Source organism: Solanum verrucosum, unplaced genomic scaffold (assembly GCF_900185275.1).
Source record: "Solanum verrucosum unplaced genomic scaffold, falcon-dt-bn FXZP01000305.1, whole genome shotgun sequence".
Lineage (NCBI taxonomy): Eukaryota > Viridiplantae > Streptophyta > Magnoliopsida > Solanales > Solanaceae > Solanum > Solanum verrucosum.
In genome coordinates this window covers 727,679-754,618 of record NW_026019908.1, presented here as the reverse complement: position 1 = coordinate 754,618, position 26,940 = coordinate 727,679, and the positions used below count along the sequence as shown (strand labels likewise).

At 40.9% G+C, this 26,940-nt stretch overlaps 1 protein-coding gene across 1 annotated transcript; it reads left to right on the top strand.

Annotated features, from left to right (window-relative positions):
• Positions 1-14,826: 14,826 nt before the first annotated feature.
• LOC125821622 (uncharacterized) lies at positions 14,827-17,270 on the top strand. Its single transcript, XM_049501040.1, has 6 exons — positions 14,827-15,029; positions 15,205-15,257; positions 15,567-15,988; positions 16,091-16,327; positions 16,561-16,845; positions 16,953-17,270. Exons 1-6 carry the CDS (start codon positions 14,827-14,829, stop codon positions 17,268-17,270), a joined length of 1,518 nt encoding a protein of 505 aa, XP_049356997.1.
• The last annotated feature ends 9,670 nt before the right edge of the window (positions 17,271-26,940 follow it).

Sequence of the window (26,940 nt, the reverse complement as noted above, 5' to 3'; positions counted from 1 at the left end):
TCCAAATTACTGATTATTTATTTGAAAGCATGAGTGGCCAAATACCACGACTGGGGTTGTGGGATCTATGACGATATTCTAGTTGCGATTTTGTAAAACGAGTAAAAGGCAGTCTGTGTTTACAACCAGAAGTTCTTAGCTTTCAATATCATTTTAGTCTAGTGAGTGCACGCACTAGACGAGCCTGTATCTCGTATTTGTTCGAGAGAAAAATACCAGTTAGGAAAAAGCTGAATTAAATTAACAAATTGGAATTAAAGGTCGAGTTCGATAGAAAAGATCTTTAACACCATATCATTTCAAGCGAGGTTCAAGGTTAGTAACACTCTAAGGTTGAGAGAACATGAGTGATCATTATCTGATTAAGCTGAGAAGCGTTAGATAAATTTAACTCGCAAGGATTATGTAAACATTGATTTACCTGACACTCAAATTACGGGAGAAAACTGGAACTAATGTTATGGTGAACACAATCCTGGTTTCTCTTAATTAATTGAATCTATCTTACAATGAAATAGTTTGTTAGTCTTGAGCCTAGATTTTGACTGCAAGTTTTGGTAATTATAACAATTCAACCATACCCAATTTACTTTCCATTGTTATTTATCTAGGAGATAATAACAACGTTCGAATAAACACGACAGTGAAACCTTATCTGTAAAGAAACTCTATGTGGGATCGACCTCAACTCTAGTTGAGTTCTCTAAATTGACATCGACTGTTTACACTTCTTATTTGAAGTGTAAGTTTGGACTTATCAAATTTTGGCACCGCTGCCAGGGAATTTCAATCCATAAGTGTTTTACTAGCTTTTATTCGATTTGTAGGTATATTTCCTAATTTTACATTTTGTTCTGTGTTTGTGTCTCTCTCAAGTGAGTGCTACTATGTATGCCAAGTACCAGGAGTAAAGGAACTCTATTGATCCTTTACGACTCAGTACTCCAAAAGACTCTTCCAAGAATGGTGAATGCACAAGAACTTGAGGCACAAAGACAAAGGTTGGGACTAGAAGCTGAAGCCGCTACAAGAGGTGTTCAGCAGAACGGCGGTAACAACCAACCTAAGGTGGTAGATGAGAATAAATGAGTGGATGGATTGATCCCTCCCCAGAGCCAACCAATACCTCCAAGGGGTAAAGCTCAGCATCCACCGCACATGATGTATAATGAAGATGATGCAGATTTGGATGGAGCTGGAGCCACTGGAGCAATAGTGTTACCTGTACTACCTTCATGTGTTAAGTTCACAATCACCAGCACTATGATTCTATTGTTGAACCTAAAAGGTATATTTAGGGGTGCAGCTGCTGATGATGTGAATAAGCACCTAATGAATTTCGTGGCAATCTGTAAGTCATAAGAGATTCCTGGGGTCAACCAAATAACAATGAGGTTGAGGTTGTTTTCATTATCTCTTATTGGAGAGGCGACTAACTGGTTGAATGAGATGCCAGATTATTCCATCCAAACTAGGAATGAGTTGAAGGAAGCTTTCCTGGAACGATTCTTCCCAGAATCAAAAGAGATGCAGATGAAGGACAAGATTAGTACACACAAGCAGCTACCAGGAGAGGCAATGCATGATACTTGGTGTAGGTTCAGCCAAAAGCTGAAGAAATGCCCCAACCATGATCTTACTGAAAGGCATCTTAAATAGGTCTTTTATGGGTTTCTGAATTATGTTACTAAACCTATTGTTGATGCAGTTTTTGGAGGCTCATTTATGAGGAAGTCATTTGCGGAGAGCATGCAACTATTAGATGAGGTCTCAAAGAACAACAGAGCATGGTACACTAGAGATGCAGAGGTAGGAGAGCTTGGGCATACATTTGAGCTTTCAGTTGAACAGAGGAAGAGAGAAGAAGAAAGGGACCGAGACATGGCATATATGAGGACTCAAATAGATCTTTTCACAAAGCACATTGACGCCAAGTCTGAAAAGGTGAATGTTATGGGACAACAAAACATGTCTGAGGATCAGGATCTTGACCTTGATGAGGAAGCTAACTACTTAGGGAACCAAGGGGGTTTTCAGAATAATAAATTTGGAAATCAGGTTTATAATTCTGGAAACGCAGATCGGAACTATGCTAGGGATGGTCAGTATGATAGGCCATCAAATAGAGATCAAGGAAACTGGCAAAGCAGAGTTGGATATAGGAATGATCGTAGTGGTTTTTATGTTCCCCTAGGCAATAGAGACCGCGCAGGTGGTAATTCCAGCGGATCTAAGTTGGATGATATGATGGCTAAAGTACTCGAGAAGGTTGAATCAACTGATGCAGGGATAAAATAAATTAGAGGTGATTTCTCAAGCATGAGTCAGTTGGTGGACTATCACACCACCTCCATTAAACAAATTGAGCAGCAGTTGGGGAAACTCTCAGCCTCACTGAATCTAGGATCAGCTATGCACCATTGGGTCAATTAGCTTTGCAAAAGCTTTATGTGATCTAGGAGCTAGCAAAGCTTGATGCTAGCTCCTAGATCATATAAAGCTTTTGCAAAGCTAATTGACCCAATGGATCACTACCAAGTGACACCATTCAGAATCCCAAGAAGGACGGGCACTGCATGGCCATCGCCACCAGGAGTGGTAAAGTTCTTGCTGACCCTATTTCTGCAGGTACAAAAAATGAACAAATCCTGGAGCAAGCTGGGACAAATAAGGATAAAACTATACATGTAGATGACTTGGAAGATGCTCAACTAAAAGCACAACCTGGAGAGGAAAAAAGAATGAGGTCGAGGAAAACCTACCTTTATAGCAGATCCCCAGACCATCTCCTCCTTTCCCTCAAAGGGTCAAAAAGAAAGCTGAAGATGGGAAGTTTACAAAGTTTATTACCATGCTGAAAAAACTTTCAATAAACATACCACTGATGGAAGCCCTAGAGTAGATGCCAGGATATGCTAAGTTCATAAAAGACTTGGTTACCAAGAAAAGAGCTGTAAGTTTTGATTTTTCTAACAATGTTCATCATTACAGTGCCATTGTTACCAGATCTCTAGTTCAGAAGAAGAAAGATCCAGGTGCATTCACGATCCTATGCACCATTGGGTCAATTAGCTTTGCAAAAGCTTTATGTGATCTAGGAGCTAGCATCAACTTGATGCCATTAGCCATTTACAAGAAGTTGGGATTAAGAGTACCAAATCCTACAACAATGAGGTTGATGATGGCTGATAGGTCAGTTAAGCTGCATGTGGGAGGTGGACACCTTCATTTTTCCGGCAGACTTCGTGATCTTGGATTGCGAGGTGGACTTTGAGGTTTCCATCATTTTGGGAAGACCATTTTTGGCAATATGGAGAGCCTTAGTAGATGTTGAGAGAGGTGCGCTGAAGTTCAGACTTAAAAATGATGAGGTAAAGTTCAACATTTGCATGTCAATGAAGCAACCGAATGATATAAATGTGGTATTTACAATAGAGGTGGTTGCTGATGAGGACATGAGGGTACCCATAGAAGAGAGGATGGTTATTGAAACCTTAGTAGCAGTGCTGATGAACTTTGATGCTGATTTCTGGTCTGACTACATAGAGACCATTAATGCTTTGCAGGGTATGGGAGCACACTCGTATGCTTCAAAGAAATTGGACCTGGACTTGAAAAACAGGCCAAGTCTTCCCACAAAACCATCCATCGAGGAGCCATCGGTGCTGGAATTGAAACAGTTACCCAGTCACCTCAGGCATGTATTTTTGGGTACTAACAACAATTTACCCGTGATCTTGGCTACATATTTAAATGAATAGCAGGTGCAGGAGGTCATCAAGGTGTTGAGAAGGTACAAAAGAGACATTGGGTGTACCATTGCTGATATAATTGGTATACCTCCGGGTATATGCACCCACAAGATTCAGCTTGAGGAGGATTGCAGCCTAAACATTGAACACCAGCGGAGGCTAAACCCACTTATACAAGAGGTGGTGAAGAAAGAAGTAATCAACTGGTTAGATGCAAGGGTGGTCTATCCCATTTCTGACAGTCACTGGGCAAGTCCAGTGCAATGTGTACCTAAAAAGGGTGGTATGACTGTGGTGGCAAATGCCAAAAATGAGTTAGTCCTGCAAAGACCAGTCACTAGATGGCGAGTGTGTATGGAATACAGGAAGCTGAACAAGTGGACTTTAAGGGATCATTTTCCCATGCCTTTCATGGACCAGATACTTGATAGGTTGGCAGGTAAAGGGTGGTATTGTTTCTTAGATGGATACTCTGGCTACAACCAATTATCAAGCTATCAATTTCTCCTGAAGATCAGAAAAAGATCACATTCACATGTTCTTATGGCACATTTGCGTTTAAACGCATGCCATTTGGACTATGTAAGGCACCAACAACGTTCCAAAGGTGTATGATGTCCATTTTCTCTGACATGGTGGAAGACACTTTAGATGTATTTATGGATGATTTCTCTGTAGTAGGTGATACTTTCGATGATTGTTTGATAAATCTTACCAGGGCTTTACAGAGATGTTAGGAGGCCAACCTGGTGCTGAATTGGGAGAAGTGTCATTTCATGGTAAAGGAGGGCATAGTTCTTGGACACAAGGTATCACAGAAAGGTACCGAGGTCGACAAAGCCAAGATTGAAGTGATTGAAAAGTTACCTCAGTCGATCTGTGTGACGGGTGTTTGCAGCTTCCTAGGATATGCCGAATTCTATTGGAGTTTCATCAAGGACTTCTCCAAAATTGCACATCCTATGTGTAAGCTTTAGGAGAAGGAGGTGAAATTTTTCTTTGATGAGGCATGTCTCAAAGCTTTTGAGTGCCTAAAAAAAAAGCTGATTTCAGCACTAGTGATTACTGACCCAGACTGGGAGGAATCATTTGAGGTGATATGTGATGCTAGCGGGACTGCATTAGGAGTTGTGTTGGGATAGAAGCGCAACAAGATGTTCCATTCGATTTACTATGCTAGTAAGTCGCTAAATAGGGCACAGCGAAACTACACAGTCACTGATCAAGAACAATTAGTTGTAGTGTATGCGTTTGAAAAGTTCAGAGCTTACCTGTTTGGAACTAAGGTGATAGTTTATACAGACCATGCTTCATTGAGATATCTCATGGCAAAGAAATATGTCAAACCTAGGTTGATCCTATGGGTGTTGCTTCTCCAAGAATTTGACTTTGTAGTGAAGGATAGGAGAGATTGTGAGAACCAGGTAGATGATCACTTGTCTAGGTTGGAGGCTGTAAAGAAGGAAGAAATTGAGCTTGAGATAGATGATACATTCCTGGATGAGCAGGTATTAGCTGCTACTCTTGACCTTATTCCTTGGTTTGCTGACTATGCTAAATTTCTGGTGAGTGATGTGATGTCTGAGGGGCTGACATATTGGCAAAGGAAAAGGTTCATGCATGATGTAGGCAAGCACTTTTGGGATGAACCGTGTCTGTACAGGGTGTGTGCTGAAAACATAATTAGGCGATGTATTTCGGAAGCCGAAATGCTACACATTTTGGAGGCCTGTCACTCATATCCAGTTGGTGGTCATCATAGTGGTGCTCGAATAGCCCACAAGATACTTCAGTGTGTGTACTACTGGCCTACAATTCATCAAGATACAATGGACATAGTAAGGAGTTATGATGTGTGACAGTAGCAAGGAGCCATCTCTCGGCGCCATGAGTTACCCATGACACCTATTCTGGAGGTGGAATTGTTTGATGTGTAGGGTATTGACTTCATGGGCCCCGTTGTGAGTTCTTATGGACAGAAATACATACTTGTTGCGGTTGACTATGTGTTCAAATAGGTTGAAGTTGTTCCTTTACCTGAGAACGATGGAAAGAGTTTTGCTAGTTTCCTGAAAAGGAACATATTCTCAAGGTTTGAAACACCCAGAGCCATTATTAGTGATGGTGGTTCTCACTTCTGCAACAAGGTGTTCAGTGCGCTTCTGACCAAGTATGGGGTAAAACAACACAAGGTGGCAACACCTTATCACCCGCAGACCAGTGGACAAGTCAAGGTTTCTAACAGGGAGATTAAAGCAATCTTGGTAAATACAATTAATGCAAACAAGACAGATTGGGCAAGGAAGCTGGATGATGCTTAATGGGCATATCGGACAACTTTCAAGACACATATTGGTATGTCTCCATATCAACTGGTGTTTGGAAAGGCATGTTATTTGCCAATTGAGCTTGACCATAGAGCACTCTAGGCATTGAAGAAGCTAAACCTCAATTGGAGCGAAAATGCGAACTTGAGATCAGATCAATGAGATAGATGAGTTCCGTCTAGGAGGTTATAAGAGATCATTACTATATAAGGAGAGGATGAATCTATATCATGCCAAGTATAGTGAGAAAAGAATCTTCACTCCTAGTGACTTGGTGTTACTTTTCAACTCCAGACTTCGTCTATTCCCAGTAAAGCTGAGATCTAAATGTTCTGGACCTTTTAAGGTCACACAGGTTTTTCAATCTGGTGCTATTGAACTGGAAAATGAGAAAGGCGAGAGGTTCAAAGCTAATGGTCAGCGAGTCAAGGCATATCTGGGTGCTCCTGAGGATGTGAAGATTGTAGAGGAATGCAAACTTGATGAAGTCTGAGTAATCGAGTAACCTGCGTCGCGCCGCGGCGTTAAATTGTGCGCTGCTTGAGAGGCAATCCAAGATCTAATTGTACTAGGTATGTTCCCTTTTGCCATATTTTTCTTTGTTTTTATAGAGTCACTGTTTGCTGATGTGTGCAGGAGAGAATAGGAAAAAAAATGCAGAAACTGGTGCAGACTGACCTTCACGGACAGTCTCACAGACCGTGGTTCCCTTCACGGGCACTTTCACGGTCCGTCAACTTGAGGACCAACCTAAGGAAGCTACTGGAAATAACATGAAAAAGGTGCACGGAAGGGTTCACAGTCCGTCAGATCTTGAACGGATCGTCTAGCCTCTCGTGAACCTCAGGTACAAATTTCAGTTCCAAGTCAACATCAAGGAAAGTTTCACGGACCGTGATGCCCTTTACGGGAAACTTCAATGTCCGTCGTCTTCCTCAGGTAAGTTTCTTTGCCTAGTCAATGTCACGGACTGGTTCATGGATCGTGATTCCCTTCACGGGCAATTTCACAACCCGTAATCCACTACCCAGTAACACCATTTACCCGACTCGACCCACGTGTAACCCAACTACAAATTAAAACGTATTTATTCAATTCCAAAGGCCAAAGAGTCAGTTTCTTCCTATTCTTCTTCTCCATAATGGCTATCTAAGGGTAGAATCGATTACCATTCTTCAATAACTCCTACATCCACCCAACAATCGAAACCCTAAGTGCACAGTTGTGTACGTGTGTCAAGTTAATTACAGATTTTAGCTGTGCCACTATTTCCAAGTACGTAATTTTCAATGGTTTGCAAAGTTCAATATTGCCTACACCTATGTATAATGACTTAGATTCTCTTGCATTTAGCATGCCCTTGTGATGATTAAGTGCTAATTGATACTGAATTGTAGTGGGTAAGTCAAATTGGGAAGTTTTAATTGTTCTTGTATGTTGGCCTATAACAGAGGGTCGAATTTGTTGGTAGGTGGTGAACTCTAAGTTAGTTAACATAGTTGATTAAGAAATAGGGCAAAGTTTAAGTTATAGGAATATCTTGTATTTGTGTAAAGATGGTGGTTAAGTACTGAAATTCGATGTAGGGAAGAAGGTGACTGACATATTACCAAGTGTAAGACTACGGACCGTGGAAGATACCACGGGCCATGAAGCTTGTCGTAGACCACATTTGCAGTCTACCCATCTCTCTGTTAAAGTTCACAGGCAGCATCATGGACCATGGTGCACTCCACGGACGGTGAATACGTCCATGAACATCCCTTGGTAAAATGGTCAAAGCCTCTTTGTGCACACTGATTATGTTTCAACTCCACGAGGAATTTCACGGTCCATGGTCCAGACCACGGCCCATCCAAGCTCCCGTAGAGTTCCTTTGTTTGAAATTTTTTATGTTTTATTTATTTTATTAACTTAGTTTGTGTTCGTCTTTTGATTCTGTGGCCTTTCTCGATGATAGATTGGGTGACGACATTCTTAAGGCAAGGCATCACAATGAAATTACAAAGGGGAAGTCTGAGTACCTGATAGTGCGTCATTTTTCTGTGTTGATTACTAGTGAGCTCTCTATTTCTCAGGTACAATGGGTTCCAAAAGAAAGAATGCTAACAAATCTGCCCCTTCACTGCTTCACAATCAGAGGGTCATGACGATTCCGAAGCGAGTGGGTAGAAGAGTTATACCTGAAAATCACTCGCCTCGGGCTACTAGATCACTGGCTAGAAGAGTTATTCTCTAGGACTCTCCTCATTAAGCTGCAGAGGGAGGTAGTAGTTCTGATAACGAGGAAAACTCGGTAAGTCAATCTGATGTTGTTTCTGGTAGCCAATCTGTGGATGGCTCGAGGGGCAGTTATGAATCTGAAAGCGGTTCTCAGGACGACACAAGTACCTCTCGACTTGTGGCTAATAAAGAAGCTGAAATTAGAGTACGAGAGGAAGGAGTTAATAGATAGGATGAGGAGGAAATCACCGATGATGATACCATGGTGATGTATGTGAACACTCAGGAACCTGACCCTGCATTGAGACCACAGCTGATTGCCTGTTTTTGCTCCATGTGGACTGTCAACCGGTGTAAAGAGTTCTTCGACAAGGGTATTGTGAACAAAACTGGAGGCTACAAGAATCGAGCAATCATGATTGAGACTAGGGTGGTGGTAGATAATATCAAAGCATTCTCGGACATCTATCGAATAATTCAGCTCCATCAGTTCTACTGGATGGACAATGCACCTGGAGAATACTCTAGCCACCTGGACAGAGAATTTTATTACTCTTATGCACCTACATTGGTGAAATTTGCTAAAGATACGGAAACCACGAAGCGTGGATAGAAAGATTTAGTTATTATCTAGGGTCCACTCAACCCAATCATAGTTCGCGATAAATCAATAGACATTTCTGAGGCTTTGATTAACAGAATGTTGCATGAACCAAAATTCTCTGCATTAGCTTCAGTTGGTCTTTTCATGGGCAAACATCATGAGGTGACCAGTGATACGACAATGGAAGAACAGGACTCTCTCTCGAGAGGGTTTTACGTTGGATTGCGAAGCAAATTGCAATAGATGGGGAAAATGCAGTGTAGGTTACCACAACTCCAACACTCATTACTAAAGCTTTGCTGTATTTTCCAGCCAAAGTTTGGTGGGCTGTCGTCCGGGCACAATTACGATCGACAGCTAATGATAACACTTTGTCCCCTTCCTTGGCCTCGTTGGTGGCATGCATTATGGTTGGTTACCCGGTGAATACGGGACAAATTATAGCAATCGAGATGAGAGACAGGGCGCTAAATCAGAGAGCCGCACTTTTGTTTCCCTGTCTGATAAGGAAATTATGTAGACAAGCAGATATTTCCTCAAACAGGTTGGTTGAAAGATGGTGTGATGCATTCAGACTCATTCAAGTCTCCAAAATCAAGAATGTCGCGAACCATCTCTTTGGCATGAAGTCTGCCGCTATGAGTACCGTAGTTGTTTTTCCACATGTCTTAATTGACATCCCACATGTACATAAAGGCTCAGCACAGGGAGAGCCATCACAGCCTTCCTCCTCAGATACGCCACCACTTCCAACTTCAGCCTCCCAGGCCCCAGGTACCTTTGTTACTATCCCTATGCTCTTTTTTGAAAAATTGGTTGCAGATCAACGCCAAACTAGGACCCTGGTCAATCAGATTGTCAACAGGATGCAAAAAAGATCAAAGATGAGATGAGGAAAGAGACATCGGTCTTAAATGACAGAATGGATGGTTTTGAGAACCTTATTCAAGATCGATTCCAGGCAGCCGGTTCAGCAGATACTGAAGAGTTCAAAGCCCAATTGGCCGAGATGCGCACTCAGATCGCTAAGCTGGCTGAAAAGCCAGTACTTCTTCCACACCGCTCATACCAGAGTCATTAATGCGAATGCTAAATTAGGCACCGTCCACTCAATAAATTGATGATCTTTGGGAAGAACCCCTCACGAGTAAGTCCGGCAAAAAAAAACACAAAAGCTGGAGAACTGGATGAGGAAACCCCTACTGACCCAGCCAGAGAGGCAAGAAGGAAGGAAAAGAGAGCTCATAGAGCATCAAAGAGGGAAGCTCGGGAAAAGGAAGCCCTTCAACAGCAACAGAGCGATGCAGCCTTAGTTGGAGCTTCTGGTAGTGGAGCATCTACTCTGACTAGTGAGGACCAAACTGATCAGGTCCCGAGTTCTAAAAGTGCACCCATTGATAAGGGTGCCAATGTTGATCGAATGATCGGCGCCTAAAGCGTCATAGATATGACCCCTCCTCACAGCCTGTGTATTTTATTGTTCTGTATCGACTTTGAGGGAAAATTCCTTTTTATTTAGGGAGGGAGTGGTGAGCAACCTACCAAAGCTGTTAGAAAAATTGAGGTTGTCTCTGTGTATTAATGTTTTGGATGTTTTGTGTGTTGAGCTGTGCAACAGCTAGTCTGTGAAAATTAAGGACCTGAATCTAAGTTTGACTGTTAGGATCTTTAGATGACCACTTAGATATTGATATGTTGAACATGGCAAATCTGACCAATAAATAGGTGAACTAAGAAACTGAAAAAAAATCCAATCATGTGTAGTAGGTTTGTAAGTTCTGATTGAAGTCTAACACTAGGAGCAGAAACTAGAACTTGTCTAAGTAGTCGTGCTTGAATCTGAGAATAACCGGATAGAAAATGATCAGTAGGCCATTTTTGTTAAACTAGTAAAAAGCCAAAATAAAAGAACCAAATGAAAAGCTTAGCACTTGAACCCAATTTGATCCTTAAATCAGTCTTTGTTCTTACCCAACATATATCATATTTGTGGTTCTCCAAAGGTACGATATCACAACTCAGACCAAAAGCCTAAGTTGAGGGTTATTGCAATCTGAACAGAAATAAAAAGGGAAAAAGAAGGTTCAACCAGTGAGCTAAGTGCATATCAAAATTGCATATAAAAAATAATAATAATAATAATAATAGCTACTGGGTCGGGCTGAAATAAAGAAAAATGGGAATCACTCAGAAAAGAGTATGTGAAAACAAAACTTTGGAAAACAAAGGGATTAGTCACTCATGAAACCAAATATCCATTCCCTAGTCTCGAGCCTATGTTACAAGCCAATAAAGTCCTACAGTAATGCTATTCCGGGTGTTTGAAAGATAAAGCATAGAAAGCAAGGGCAAGCCTATGGTAGTTTGTTGTTAGTGTTAGAAGTTTATTGAGAGCGTGAGCGTAGTACTCAGTCCCTACTATTATAAGCGAGGGACTTCTTTGGTGTGAGGACATAGTGTTTGCATTTGAAAGTAGATTGTGTGAGCTGATAATTCGCAGGTATAAGAATAATTGACTGTGAGTAATGAGATGTCATGTATAGATCCTTACATGTTAGATTCAGAGGTTTGGGATACAAATGGTACTTGAATAGTTGTTGCGCAGTATCATAAATCTGAAAATGTATTGAGGGCTGATTGTATTTGTTTTTCTCATCACTTGAGGACAAGTAATGGTTCTAAGTTGAGGGTATTGATGTGCCGCGAAATCGTGGCACATTTGATGCTTAATAACTATGAACTAATACTGGAATGAAGTGAAATTTTGGATTATTTGAAGGGTTTGTTAAATGTGTAGGCAAAATCTGGGTTGTATAGAAAAGTAGAAAAATAGCAGATCTGATGTTGACCAAGTGTAGTTCACAGCCAACTTCACGGACCATTAAATTCATTACATGTCTGTGGTTGAGCTCGTGAAAGTGAGGCAGTGTTGGGCCTTGAAAAGATGAAGAGCAGGATTAACCAAGTGAAGACTACAGAAGGTTCCACAGGCCGTAGTCCTCACCACGGACCGTGGTACCTGCCATGAAGGTGAACTAGTGTGAAAGCAAGAAAGAGTTGAAAGAAGGTTGAAACCCAAGTGAAGACCACGGGCGACTTCACGGGCCGTGGTCCTCACTACAGACCGTGGTAGCTCACGTGGTGCATTTTCCAGTGACCAAGTTTGAAGACCCACTTTCGGGAAGCTCCAAGGCAAGACCACGGAGGACTTCACGAACCGTGAAGGACTTGATGGTTCGTGGTAGTGGCCGTGAAAAGGGCCCGACAACTCAGTCCTAATTCGATTAGGACTCATTTTAAACATTCTATTTTGAATTACTTTAGGTCATTTTAAGATCATTATTCATTATCTTAGATTAGATGACGAAGAACAGAGGATTATTTTTAGCTGACGGTTTTTGAATCATTGATTATTCTTATTAGTTGGAAATTCGGATTCAGACTATCACATTATCAAAGTGATTGTTGATTTGCTAATTATTTTCGTAAGTCTTTCTCAATATGCTTTCATTCCAAATTACTGATTGTTTATGTGAAAGCATGAGTGGATAAATACCACGACTGGGATTGTGGGATCTATGACGATATTCTAGTTGCGATTCCCTAAAATGAGTAAAAGGCAGTCTGTGTTTACAACCAGTAGTTCTTAGCTTTCAATATCATTTTAGACTAGTGAGTGCATGCATTAGACGAGCCTGTATCTGGTATTTGTTCGAGGGAAAATTACCAATTAGGAAAAAGCTGAAATAAATTAACAAATTGGAGTTAAAGCTCGAGTTTGAGAGTAAAGATCTTTAACACCATATCATTTCAAGTGAGGTTCAAGGTTAGTAACACTCTAAGATTGAGAGAACATGAGTGATCATTATCTGATTAGGCTGAGAAGCGTTAGATAAATTTAATTCGCAAGGAATATGTAAACATTGATTTGCCTGACACTCAAATTATGGGATAAAAGTGGAACTAATGTTATTGTGAACACAATCCTTGTTTCTCTTAAATAATTGAATAAATCTTACAGCGAAATAGTTTGTTAGTCTTGTGCCTGGATTATGACTACAAGTTTTGGTAATTATAACAATTCAACCATACCCAATTTACTTTTCATTGTTAATTGTCTAGGAGATAATAACAACATTCGAATAAATGCGATAGTAAAACCTTATTTGTAAAAAAATTCTCTATGGGATCGACCTCAACTCTAGTTGAGTACTGTAAATTGTCATCGACCGTTTAAACTTCTTATTTGAAGTGTAAGTTTGGACTTATCAAATTTTAGTGTCGTTGTCGGGGAATTTCAATTCAGAAGTGTTTTACTAGATTTTATTCGATTTGTAGTTATATTTCCTAATTTCACGTTTTGTTTTGTGTTTGTGTCTCTCTCAGATGAGTGCTACTGTGTATGCCAAGTATTAGGAGTAAAGGAGCTTCATTGAACCTTTACAACTCAGAACTCCAAAAGACTCTTCGAAGAATAGTGAATGCACAAGAACTTGATGCACAAAGACAAAGGTTGGGACTAGAAGTTGAAGCCGCTGGAAGAGGTGTTCAGCAGAACGGCGGTAACAACCAACCTAGGGTGGTAGATGAGAATAGAGGAGTGGATGGATTGGTCCCTCCCCAGCGCCAACCAATAGCTCCAGAGGGTTGAGCTCAGCATCCAGCGGACATGATGTATGATGAAGATGATACAAATTTGGATAGAGCTAAAGCCACTGGAGCAATAGTGTTACCTGCACCTCTTCCAGGTGTTAAGATCACAATCACCAGCACTATGATTCAATTGTTGAACCTAAAAGGTATGTTTAGGGGAACAGCTGGTGATGATGCAAATCAGCACCTAATGAATTTCGTGGCAATTTGTAAGTCACTAGAGATTCTTGGAGTCAACCAAACAACAATGAGGTTGAGGTTGTTTCCACTGTCTCTTACTAGAGAGGCGACTAACTGGTTGAATGAGATGCCAGATGACTCCATCCGAACTTGGAATGAGTTGAAGGAAGCTTTCCTGGAACGATTCTTCCCCGAATCAAAAGAGCTACAGATGAAGGACGAGATTTGTACACACAAGCAGCTACCAAGAAAGGCAATGCATGATACTTGGTGGAGGTTCAGTCAAAAGCTGAAGAAATGCCCCAACCATGATCTTACCGTAAGGGATCTTAAATAGGCCTTTTATAAATCTCTCAATTATGTTACTAAACCTGTTGTTGATGCAGTTTGTGGAGGCTCATTTATGAGGAAGTCATTTGTGGAGAGCATGCAGCTATTGGATGAGGTCTCAAAGAACAACAGAGCATGGTACACTAGAGATGCAGAGGTAGGAGAGCTTGGGTATACATTTGAGTTTCAGCTGAACAGAGGAAGAAAGAAGAAGAAAGGGACCAAGACATGGCACATATGAGGATTCAAATAGATTTGCTCACAAAGCATATTGTCGCCAAGTCTAAAAAGGTGAATGTTGTGGGAGAACAAAAATAGGTATGAGGATCAGGATCTTGACCTTGATGAGGAAGCTAATTACTTGGACAACCAAGGAGGTTTCCAGAATTATAACTTTGGAAATGAGGGTTACAATTCTGGAAACGCAGGTCGGAACTATGCTAGGGATGGTCAGTTTGATAAGCCACCAAATAGAGATCAAGGAAACTGGCAAAATAGAGATGGGTACAGGAATGATCGCAGTGGTGTTTTTGTTCCCCCAGGGAATAGATAATGGGCAGGTGGTAGTTCCAGTGGATCTAAGCTGGTAGATATGATGGCTAAAGTAATCCACAAAGTTGAATCAACTGATGCAAGGGTAAAATAAATGAGAGGTGATTTCTCAAGCATGAGTCAGTTGGTGGACTCTAACACCACCTCCATTAAACAAATTAAGCAGCAGTTGGGGAACTCTCAGCCTCACTGAATTAGAGGAAGAATGGATCACAACCAAGTGACACCATTCAGAATCCCAAGAAGGACGGGCTCTGCATGGCCATCTCCACCAGGAGTGGTAAAGTTATTACTGACCCTTTCTGTAGGTACGAAAAATGAACAGATCCTGGAGCAATTTAGCAGAGATGAGGATGAAACTATACTGGTTGATGACTTGGAAGATGCTCAGCCTAAAGCACAACCCGCGTGAAGAAAAGAGAAAGAGATCGAGGAAAACCTGCATTTACAGCAGATCCCCAGATCACCTCTTCCTTTCCCTCAAAGGCTCAAAAAGAAAGCTGAAGATGGGAAGTTTACAAAGTTCATCACTATGCTGAAACAACTTTCAATAAACATACCACTGGTGGAAACCTTGGAGCAGATGCCAGGATATATGCCAAGTTCATGAAAAACTTGGTTACCAAGAAAAGAGTTGTACGTTTTGATTTTTCTAATGATGTTAATTATTGCAATGCCATTGCGACTAGATCTTTGGTCAGAAGAAGAAAGATCCAGGTTCATTCACGATCCCATGCACCATTGGGTCAATTAGCTTTGCAAAAGCTTTATGTCATTTATGAGCTAGCATCAACTTGATGCCATAGCCATTTACAAGAAGTTGGGATTGAGAGTACCAAAATCTACAACAATGAGGTTAATGATGGATGATAGGTTAGTTAAGTGGCATGTGGGAGTCCTATGTGATGTACTTGTGAAGGTGGACACCTTTATTTTTTTTGGCAGACTTCGTGATCTTGGATTGCAAGGTGGACTTTGAGGTTCCTATCATTTTGGGAAGACCATTTTTGGCAACAGGGAGAGCCTTGGTATATGTTGAGAGAGGTGAGCTGAGGTTCAGACTTAACAAGGATGAGGTAAAGTTCAACAGTTGTAGGTCAATGAAGCAACCCAATGATATGAATATGGTATCTGCAATGGAGGTGGTTGATGATGAGGACATGAGGGTACCCATAAAAGAGAGGATGGCTGTTGAAACCTTAGCAACAGTGCTGATGAACTTTGATGCTGGTTTCCATTCTGACTACATAGAGAGCATTAATGTTTTGCAGGGTATGGGAGCACACTCATATGCTCTAAAGAAATTGGACCTGGACTTAAAAAATAGGACAAGTCCTCCAGCAAAACCATCCATCGAGGAGCCATCGGTGTTGGAACTGAAGTAGTTAGCTAGTCACCTCAGGTATGTATTTTTGGGTACTAACAACACTTTACCCGTGATCTTGGCTGCTGATTTAAATGAAGAGCAGGTGCAGGAGGTGATCAAGGTGTTGAGAAGGTACAAAAGAGCCATTGGGTGGACCATCAATGATATAATTGGTATACCTCCGGGTATACGCACCCACAAGATTCAGCTTGAGGAGGTCTGCAGCCTAAACATTGAGCACCAGCGGAGGCTAAACCCACATATGCAAAAGGTGGTTAAGAAAGAAATTATCAAGTGGTTAGATGCTGGGGTGGTCTATCCCATTTCTGGCAGTCACTGGGTAAGTCCAGTGTAATGTGTGCCTAGGGCGGTATGACCGTGGTGGCAAATGCCAAAAATGAGTTAGTCCCGCAAAGACCAATCACTGGATGGTGAGTATGTATGGACTACAAGAAGCTGAACAAGTGGAAATGGCGGGATCATTTTCCCATGCCTTTCATGGACCAGATGCTTGATAGGTTGGCAGGTAAAGGGTGGTATTGTTTCTTAGATAGATACTCTGGCTACAACTAGATATCTATTGCTCCTGAAGATCAGGAAAAGACCACCTTCACATTTCCTTATGGCACCTTTGCATTTACACGCATGACATTTGGACTGTGTTACGTACCAGCAACATTCCAAAGGTGTATAAAGTCCATTTTCTCTGACATGGTGAAAGACACTTTAGAGGTATTTATGGACGATTTCTCTGTAGTAGGTGATACTTTTGATGATTGTTTGTTAAATCTTAGCAGGGCTTTACAAAGATGTGAGAAGGCCAACCTGGTGCTGAATTGGGAGAAGTGTCATTTCATGGTAAAGGAGGGCATAGTTCATGGACACAAGGTATCACAGAAAGGTATCGAGGTCGACAAGGCCAAGATTGAATTGATTAAAAGCTACCTCCGCCGATCTATGTGAAGGGTGTTCACAGCTTCTTAGGATATGCCAGATTCTATAAGCATTTCATCAAGGACTTCTTCAAAATTGCACATCCAATGTGCAAGCTTTTGGAGAAGGAGGTGAAATTTGTCTTTGATGAGGCATGTCTCAAAGCTTTTAAGTTCCTAAAAGAAAAGTTGATTTCAGCACCAGTGATTATTGGTCCAAACTGGGCGAAACCATTTGAGGTGATGTGTGATTCTAACGGGGCTGCGTTAGGAGTTGTGTTGGGACAGAAGCGCAACAACATGTTCCATCCAATTTACTATGCTAGTAAGTCGCTAAAAGGGGCACAATGAAACTACATAGTCATTGAGCAGGAACTACTGGTTGTAGTATATAAGTTTGAAAAGTTCAGAGCTTACCTGCTTGGCACTAAGGTGATAGTTCATACAAACCATGTTTCCTTGAGATATCTCATGGCAAAGAAAGATCCCAAACCTAGGTTGATCCGATGGGTGTTGCTTCTCCAAGAATTTGACTTTTAAGTGAACGACAAGAGAGGTTGTAAGAACCAGGTAGCTGATCACATGTCTAAGTTGGAGGCTACAAAGAAGGAAGAAATTAAGCTTGAGATAGATGATACATTCCCGCATGAGTAGGTGTTAGCTACTACTCTTGACCTTATTCCTTGGTTTGCTGACTATGCTAATTTTTCGGTAAGTGATGTGATGCCTGAGGGGCTGACAAATCAGCAAAGGAAAAGGTTCTTGCATGATGTAGGCAATTACTTTTAGGATGAACCGTATCTGTACAGGGTGTACTGACAACCTAATTAGGAAATGTGTTCCGTAAGCCGAAATAATGCACATTTTGGACGCCTGTCAGTATCTCCAGTTGGTGGTCATCATGGTGGTACTCGAACAGCCCACAAGATACTTCAATGTGGGTACTACTGGCCCACAATTCATCAAGATGCAATGGACATAATAAGGAGTTGTGATGTGTGCCAGCGGCAAGGATCCATCTCTCGGCGCCATGAATTACCCATGACACCTATTCTAGAGGTGGAATTATTTTATGTGTGGGGTATTGACTTCATGGGCCCCTTTGTCAGTTCATATGGGCAGAAATACATACTGGTTGCGGTTGACTATGTGTCCAAATGGGTTGAAGTTGTTGCTTTACCTGAGAACGAAGGAAAGAGTGTTGTTGGTTTCCTGAAAAAGAACATATTCTCAAGGTTTGGAAAACCTAGAGTCATTATCAATGTTGGTGGTTCTCACTTCGGCAACAAGGTGTTCAGTGCGCTTCTGACCAAGTATGGGGTAAAACAACACATGGTGGCAACACCTTATCACCCACAGACCAGTGCACAAGTGGAGGTTTCCAACAGGGAGATTAAAGCAATTTTGCCAAAGACAATTAATGCCAACAAGACAGATTGGGCAAGGAAGTTGGATGATGCTCTATGGGCATATCAGACAGATTTCAAGAAACCTATTGGTATGTCTCCATATCAACTGGTGTTTGGAAAGGCATGTCATTTGCTAGTTGAGCTTGAGCATAGAGAACTTTGGGCATTGAAGAAGCTAAAACTCAGTTGGAGCGAAACTGCGAACTTGAGGTTGGATCAAATCAATGAGATGGATGAGTTCCGTCAGAGAGATTATGAGAGATCAGCACTTTATAAAAAGAGGATGAAGCTAAATCATGACAAGCATATTAAGAAAAGAAGCTTCACTCCTAATGACTTGATGTTACTTTTCAACTCCAGACTTCGTCTATTCCCAGGAAAGCTGAGATCTAGTTGGTCTGGACCTTTTAAGGTCACACAGGTTTTTCAATCTGGTGCTATTGAACTGAAAAATGAGAAAGGTGAGAGGTTCAAAGCTAATGGTAAGTGAGTCAAGGCATATCTGGGTGCTCCTGAGGATGTGAAGATTCTAGAGGAATGCAACTTGATGAAGTCTGAGTAATCGAGTAACTTGTGTCGCGCCGCAACGTTAAATTGTGTGCTGCTTGGGAGGCAACCCAAGATGTAATTGTATTAGGTATGTTCCCTTTTGCCTTATTATTCTTTGTTTTTATAGAGTCACTGTGTGTTGATATGTGCAGTAGAGAATAGGTAAAAAAAATGTAGAAACTGATGCAGACTGACCTTCACGGACATTCTCACGGATCGTGGTTCCCTTCACTGGCACTTTCATGGTCCATCAACTTGTGGACCAACCTAAGGAAGCGACTGGAAATTACATGAAAAAGGTGCACGGAAAGGTTCACGGTCCATCAGATCTTGTACGAACCGTCTAGCCTCTTGTGAACCTCATGAAGAAATTTCAGTTCCAAGTCAACATCAAGGAAAGTTTCACAGACCGTGATCCCCTTCACTGGCAACTTTATGGTCTGTCGTCTGCCTCAGGTAAGTTTCTTTGCCAAGTCATTGTCACGGACCGTGATGCCTTTCATGGGCAATTTAACGACTCGTAATCCAGTACCCGGTAACACCATTTACCTTAACCAACCCGTGCGTAACCCAACTCCAAATTAACACGTATTTATTCAATTCTAAAGGCCAAAGAGTAAGTTTCTTCCTATTCTTCTCCTACATAACGTCTATCTAATGGTAGAATCGATTACCATTCATCAATAACTCCCACATCCATCCAAGAATTGAAACCCTAAGTGCTCAGTTGTGTACGTGTGTCAAGTTAATTCCAGATTTTGGTTGTGCCACTTTTTCTAAGTAAGTAATTTTCAATGGTTTGCAAAGTTCAATAATGCTTACACCTATATATGATGACTTCGATTCTCTTAAGTTTAGCATGCCCTTGTGATGATTAAGTGTTAGTTACTAAATTGTAGTGCGTAAGTCGAATTGGGAAGTTTTAATTGTTCTTGTATGCTAGCCTATAACAGAGGGTCGAATTTGTTGGTAGGTGGTGAACTTTAGGTTAGTTAACTTAGTTGATTAAGAAATAAGGCAAAGTTTAAGTTATTGGAAGATCTTGTATTTGTGTAAAAATGGTGGTTAGGTGCTGAAATTCGATGTTGGGAAGAAGGTGACAGACATATTACCCAGCGTAAGACTACGACTGGTTGTACAGACCGTGGAAGATATCACGGGTTGTGAAGCTTGTCGTAGACCACACTTGCAATCTACCCATCCCTCAGCTAAAGTTCACGGGTAGTATCATGGACCATGGTGCACTCCACGGGCCGTGAATACGTCCGTGAACATCCTTTGGTAAAATGGTCAAAGCCTCCTTGTGCACACTAATTTTGTTTCAACTCCATGAGGGATTTCACGATTTGTGATCCAGACCACGGCCCGTCCAAGCTCCAGTAGAGTTCCCTTGTTTGAAATTTTTTATTTTTTATTTATTTTCTGTACTTAGTTTGTGTTCATCTTTTGATTATGTGTCCCTTCTCGATGATAGATTGGGTGACGGCATTCTTAAGGCATGGCGTCACGATGATATTACACAAGGAAAGTCTAAGTACCCGATAGTGTGCCATTTTTCTTTGTTGATAAGTAATGAGCTCTCTATTTCATAGGTACAATGGGTCCCAAAAGAAAGAATGCTAACAAACCTGCCCCCGTAACCACTTCGCAATCAGAGGGTCATGACGATTCCGAAGTGAGTGGGTCTGAGGTGCAAATAAAGGTTACACTTGAAGGTCACTTGCCTCGGGCTACTAGATCACTGGCTAGAAGATCTATTCTCTAGGACTCTCCTCCTCAGCCTGCAGAGGGAGGTAGTAGTTCTCATAACGGGGAAAACTTGGGAAGTCAATTTGATACAACTGCTGGTAGCCAATCTGCAGATGACTCGTCGGGCAGTGCTAATTATCAGGATGAAACAAGTACCTTTCCACCTGTGGCTAATACAGAAGCTGAAACTGGAGTACGAGATGAAGGAGTTAATAGAGAGGATGAGGAGGAAATCACCAATGATGATACCATGGTGATGTAAGTGATCGCTTTGGAACCTGACCCTGCATTGAGACCACAACTGATTGCCTGTTATCGCTCCATGTGGACTGTCAACCAGTCTAAAGAGTTCTTCGACAATGGCATTGTGAACAAAACTAGAGGCTTCAAGAATCAAGCAATCATGCCTGAGCCTAGGGTGGTGGTAGATGATATCAAAGCATTCTCGGACATCTATCGAATATTTAAGCTCCATTAGTTCGATCGGATAGACAATGCACCTGTAGAATACTCTAGCCACCTGGACAGAGAATTTTATTCCTCTTATACAGCTACATTGATGAATTTTGTTGCAGATACGGAAACCATGAAACGTAGACAGAAAGACATGGCTATTACATGTGGTCCACTCAACTCAATCATAGTTCGGGGAAAATCAATAGACATTTTTTAGGCTTCGATTAACAGAATGTTACATGGCCCAAAATACTCTTCACCAGCTTCAGTTGGTTTTTTCGAGGGCAAACATCATGAGATAACCAGTGATACCATAATGGAAAAATAGGACTCTCGAGGGAGGGTTTTACGCTAGATTGCGAAGAAGATTGCAATAAATGGGGATAATGCAGTGTGGGTTACCACAAATCCAACACTCATTACAAAAGCTTCGCTGTCTTTTCCAGCCAAGGTTTGGTGGGCTGTCGTCCGGGCACATTTGCGACCGACAGCTAATGATAACACTTTGTCCCCTTCCCTGGCCACGTTGGTGGCATGTCTTATGGTTGGTTGCCCGGTGAATGCAGGACGGATTATAGCGATCGAGATGAGAGACAGGGTACTAAATGAGAGAGCCGCACTTCCGTTTCCCTGTCTGATAAGGAAATTGTGTAGACAAGCAGATATTTCCCCAAACAGGTTGGTTGATAGATTGTGTGATGTATTCAGACTCATTCAAGTCTCCAAAATCAAAGATGTCGTGAACCATCTCTTAGTCACGAAGTTTGCCGCTGTGAGTACCTTAGTTGTTGTTCCATATGTCCCAATTGACATCCCTCGTGCAGATAGAGGCCTAACACATGGAGAGTCATCACAGCCTTTCTCCTCAGATGTGTCACCACCTCCAGCTTCAGCCTCCTAGCACCCAGGTACCTTTTTCATTATCCCTATGCTCTTTCTTGAAAAATTGGTTGCAGATCAGCACCAAACGAGGACCCTGGTCAATCAGACTGTCAACAGGATGCCTCAGTTAATAGAGACAAAAGTGTTAGCTGTGAAAAAAGAGATCAAAGATCAGATGAGGAAGGAACTAACGGTCTTAAAGCACAGAATGGATGGTTTGGAGAACCTTGTTTAGGATCGATTCCAGGCTGTCGATTCAGCAGATACTAAAGAGTTCAAAGCCCAGTTGGCTGAGATGCGCACTCAGATCGCTAAGCTAGCTGAAAAGCCAGTACAGGTGCCCACTACGGTCATGCCATAGTTGTTGATGCAAATTCTAAATCAGGCACCCTCCACTCAATCAATTCATGATCTTTGGGGAGAGCCCCTCACGAGTAAGTCCGACAAGAGAAAACACAAAGATGGAAAAATGGATCAGGAAACCCCTACTGACCCAGCCAGAGAGGCAAGAAGTCAAGAAAAGAGAGCTCGTAGAGCATCAAAGAGAGAAGCTCGGGAAAAGGAAGCCCTTGAACAGCAACAGCGCGATGCAGCCTTAGTTGGAGCTTTTAGTACTGGAGGACCTGCTCCGACTAGTGAGGACCAAACTGATCAGATCCCGAGTTCTGAGAGTGCACCCATTGATAAGGGTGACAATGCTGATCCAACGACCGGCGCCTAAGGTGTCGTAGGTATGACCCCTTCTTATAGCCTGTGTGTTTTATTGTTCTGTATTGACTCTGAGGGAAAATTCCTTTTTATTTGGGGAGGGGGTGGTGAGCAATCTGCCATAGCTGTTAAAAAATGGAGGTTGTCTCTGTGTATTACTATTTTAGATGTTTTTTGGGTTGAGTTGTGCAGCAGCTAGTCTGTGAAAATTGAGGACCTGAAACTGAGTTTGACTGTTAGGATCTTTAGATGACATATGTTGAACATGGCTAATTTGACCAATTAATTGGTGAACCAAGAAAATGAAAAAAAAATGCAATCATGCGTAGTGTGTGTCTAAGTTTTGATTGAAGTCTAACACTAGGAGCAAAAACTAGAACCTGTCTAAGTAGACTTGCTTGAATCTAAGAATAATTGGATAGGAAAGGATCAGTATGCCATTTTTATTAATCCAGTAAAAAGCAAAAAATAAAAGAACCAAATGAAAAGTTTATCACTTGAACCCAATTTGAGCCTTATATCAGGCTTTGTTCATATCCAACATATATCATATCAGTGGTTCTCTAAAGGTACGATATCACAACCATGCCAAAAGCCTATGTTGAGGGTGATTGCAATCCGAACAGAAAGAAAAGTGGAAAAAGAAGGTTCAACCAGTGAGCTAAGTGCATATCAAAATTGCATATAAAAAAAAAAGAAAAAGAAAAATAAAATAATAGCTACTGGGTCGGTCTGAAATAAAGAAAAAGATGGAATCACTCAGAAAAGAGTATATGAAAATGAAACTTTGGAAAACCAAGGGATTAGTCACTCACGAAACCAAATATCCATTCCCTAGCCTTGACCCTATCTTACAAGCCAATAACTTCCTACAGTGATCCTATTCCGGGTGTTTGAAAATAAAGTGTAGAAAGCAAGGGCAAGCCTATGGTAGTTTGTTGTTAGTGTTAGAAGTTTATTGAGAGCATGAGTGTAGTACTCAGTCCCTACTATTATGAGCGAGTGACTTCTTTGGTGTGAGGACACAATGGTTGCATTTGAAAGTAGATTGTGTGAGCTGATAATTTGCAGATATAAGCATGATTGACTCTGAGTAATGAGATGTCATGTATTGATCCTTACATGTTAGATTAAGAGGTTTGGGATACAAATGGTACTTGAAGAGTTGTTGCGCAGTATCATAAATTTGGAAATGTATTGAGGGCTGATTGTATTTGTTTTTCTCATCACTTGAGGACAAGCAATGGTTCTAAGTTGAGGGTGTTGATATGTCGCGAAATTGTGGCACATTTGATGCTTAATAACTATGAACTAATACTGGAATGAAGTGAAATTTTGGATTATTTGATGGGTTTGTTAAATATGCAGGAAAAATCTGGGTGGTATAGAAAAGTAGAAAAAGAAGCAGAACTGATGTTGACCAAGTGGAGTTCACAGCCAACTTCACGGACCATTAACTTCATTACGGTCTGTGGTTGAGCTCGTGAAAGTGAGGCAGTGCTAGGCCTTGAGTAGATGAAGAACAGGATTAACCAAGTAAAGATCACGAAAGGTTCCATGGACCATGCTACCTGTCGTGAAGCTGAACCAGTGTGAAAGCAAGAAAGAGTTAAAAGAAGGTTGAAACCCAAGTGAACACCACGGGCGACTTTACGGGCCATGGTCCTCACTACGGACCGTGGTATCTCTTGTGGTTGATTTTCCATTGGCCAAGTTTGAAGACCCACTTTTGGGAAGCTCCAAGGCAAGACCACGGAGGACTTCACGGGTCGTGGTAGTGGCCGTGCAGAGGGCCCGACAACTCAGTCCTAATTCAATTAGGACTCATTTTAAAAATTCTATTTCGAATTACTTTAGGTCATTCTAAGATCATTATTCATTATCTTATATTGGACGACGAAGAACAGACGAATATTTTTATCTTACGATTTTTGTTATCCATTGGAAATTCGGATTCAGACAATCAGATTATCAAAATGATTGTTGATTTGCTAATTATTTCCGTAAGTCTTTCTCAATATGTTTTCATTCCAAATTACTTATTGTTTAGGTGAAATCATGAGTGGTTAAATACCACGACTGGGGTTGTGGGATCTATGACGATATTCTAGTTGCGATTCTGTAAAACGAGTAAAAGGCAGTCTGTGTTTACAACCAGTAGTTCTTAACTTTCAATATCATTTTAGTCTAGTGAGTGCATGCACTAGACGACCCTGTATCTGGTATTTCTTTGAGAAAAAAATACCAGTTACGAAAAAGCTGAATTAAATTAACAAATTGGAGTTAAAGCTCAAGTTCGAGAAAAAAGATCTTTAACACCATATCATTTCAAGTGAGGTTCAAGGTTAGTAACACTCTAAGGTTGAGAGAACATGAGTGATCATTACCTAATTAGGCTGAGAAGCGTTAGATAAATTTAACTCGCAAGATTTTGTAAACATTGATTTGCCTAACACTCAAATTACTAGAGAAAACTAGAACTAATGTTATGGTTAACACAATCCTGGTTTCTCTTAATTAATTCAATCAATCTTACAACGAAATAGTTTGTTAGTCTTGAGCCTAGATTTTGACTACAAGTTAAATTTCTTTACAGATAAGGTTGGTCCTCACTAGTCGGAGAAGGTGCTCCACTACTAGAATCTCCAACTCTAGAGAAAAATACCACTTAGGAAAAAGCTGAATTAAATTAACAAATTGGAGTTAAAGCTCGAGTTCAAGAGAAAAGATATTTAACACCATATCATTCCAAGAGATGTTCGAGGTTAGTAACACTCTAAGGTTTAGAGAACATGAGTGATCATTATCTGATTAGGCTGAGAAGCGTTAGATAAATTTAACTCACAAGGATTATGTAAACATTGATTTGCCTGACACTCAAATTACGGGAGAAAACTGGAACTAATGGTATGGTGAACACAATCCTAGTTTCTCTTAATTAATTGAATCAATCTTACAACGAAATAGTTTGTTAGTTTTCAGCCTGGATTTTGACGGCAAGTTTTTGTAATTATAATAATTCAACCATACCCAATTTACTTTCCATTGTTATTTGTCTAGGAGATGATAACAACATTTGAATAAACGCAACAGTGAAATCTTATCTGTAAAGAAATTCTCTGTGGGATCAACCTCAAATCTAGCTGAGTTCTGTAAATTGACATCGACCGTTTACACATCTTATTTGAAGTGTAAGTTTGGACGTATCAATCAACTTCAGGATGTCACTTGTTTTTCTAAGATTGACCTTAGATCAGGCTATCATCAGTTCAGAGTAAGAGAAATTGATATTCCTAAGAAAGCTTTTTGGACCAGCTATGGTCATTATGAGTTTCTTGCCATGTCATTTTGTTTGACAAATGCTCCTGCAGTGTTCATGGATCTTATGAATAGAGTGTTTAAGCCTTATCTTGATATATTTGTTATAGTCTTTATTGATGACATTCTAATCTATTCTATGAATGAGGAAGATCATGCTAGTCATATTAGAGTAGTTCTTCAAACTCTCAAAGATAGAGAGTTGTATGCTAAGTTCTCTAACTGTCAGTTTTGGCTAGAGTCTATGGCATTGTTAGGTCACATTATTTCTGATGATGGGATTTGAGTAGACACTCAGAAGATTGAGGCAATTCAGAATTGGCCTAAACCCACATCTCTAACTGATATTAGGAGTTTCATAGGATTAGTTGGATATAATAGGAGGTTTTTTTAGGGGTTCTCATCCATTTTATCCCCGTTGACTAAGTTGACTCAGAAAACAGTTAAGTTTCAATGGTATGAAGCTTCTGAGAAAAGTTTTCAGGAATTGAAAAGGAGGTTGACTATTGCCTCAGTGTTCACCTTACCAGAAGGTACGTAAGGCTTTGTGGCATATTGTGATGCGTCCAGAGTTGGACTGGGTTGCGTATTGATGCAGAATGGCAAGGTTATAGCTTATGCCTCAAGACAACTTAAGATTCACGAGAGGAATTACCCAACCTATGATCCAGAGTTGGTTGCTGTAGTATTTCCTTTGAAATATGGCGACACTATCTTTATGGTGTTCATGTAGATGTGTTCACCGATCACAAGAGTCTTCAGTATGTATTCAGTTTGAAAGAGCTTAGTCTCAGACAGAGGAGGTAGTTGGAATTACTGAAGGATTATGATATGAGTATTCTCTATCACCCAGGTAAGGCTAATGTTGTTGTTGATGCCTTGAGCAGGTTATCTATGGGTAGTACTTCCCATGTTGAGGAATGTAAGCAAAAGTTAGAAAAATATGTGCA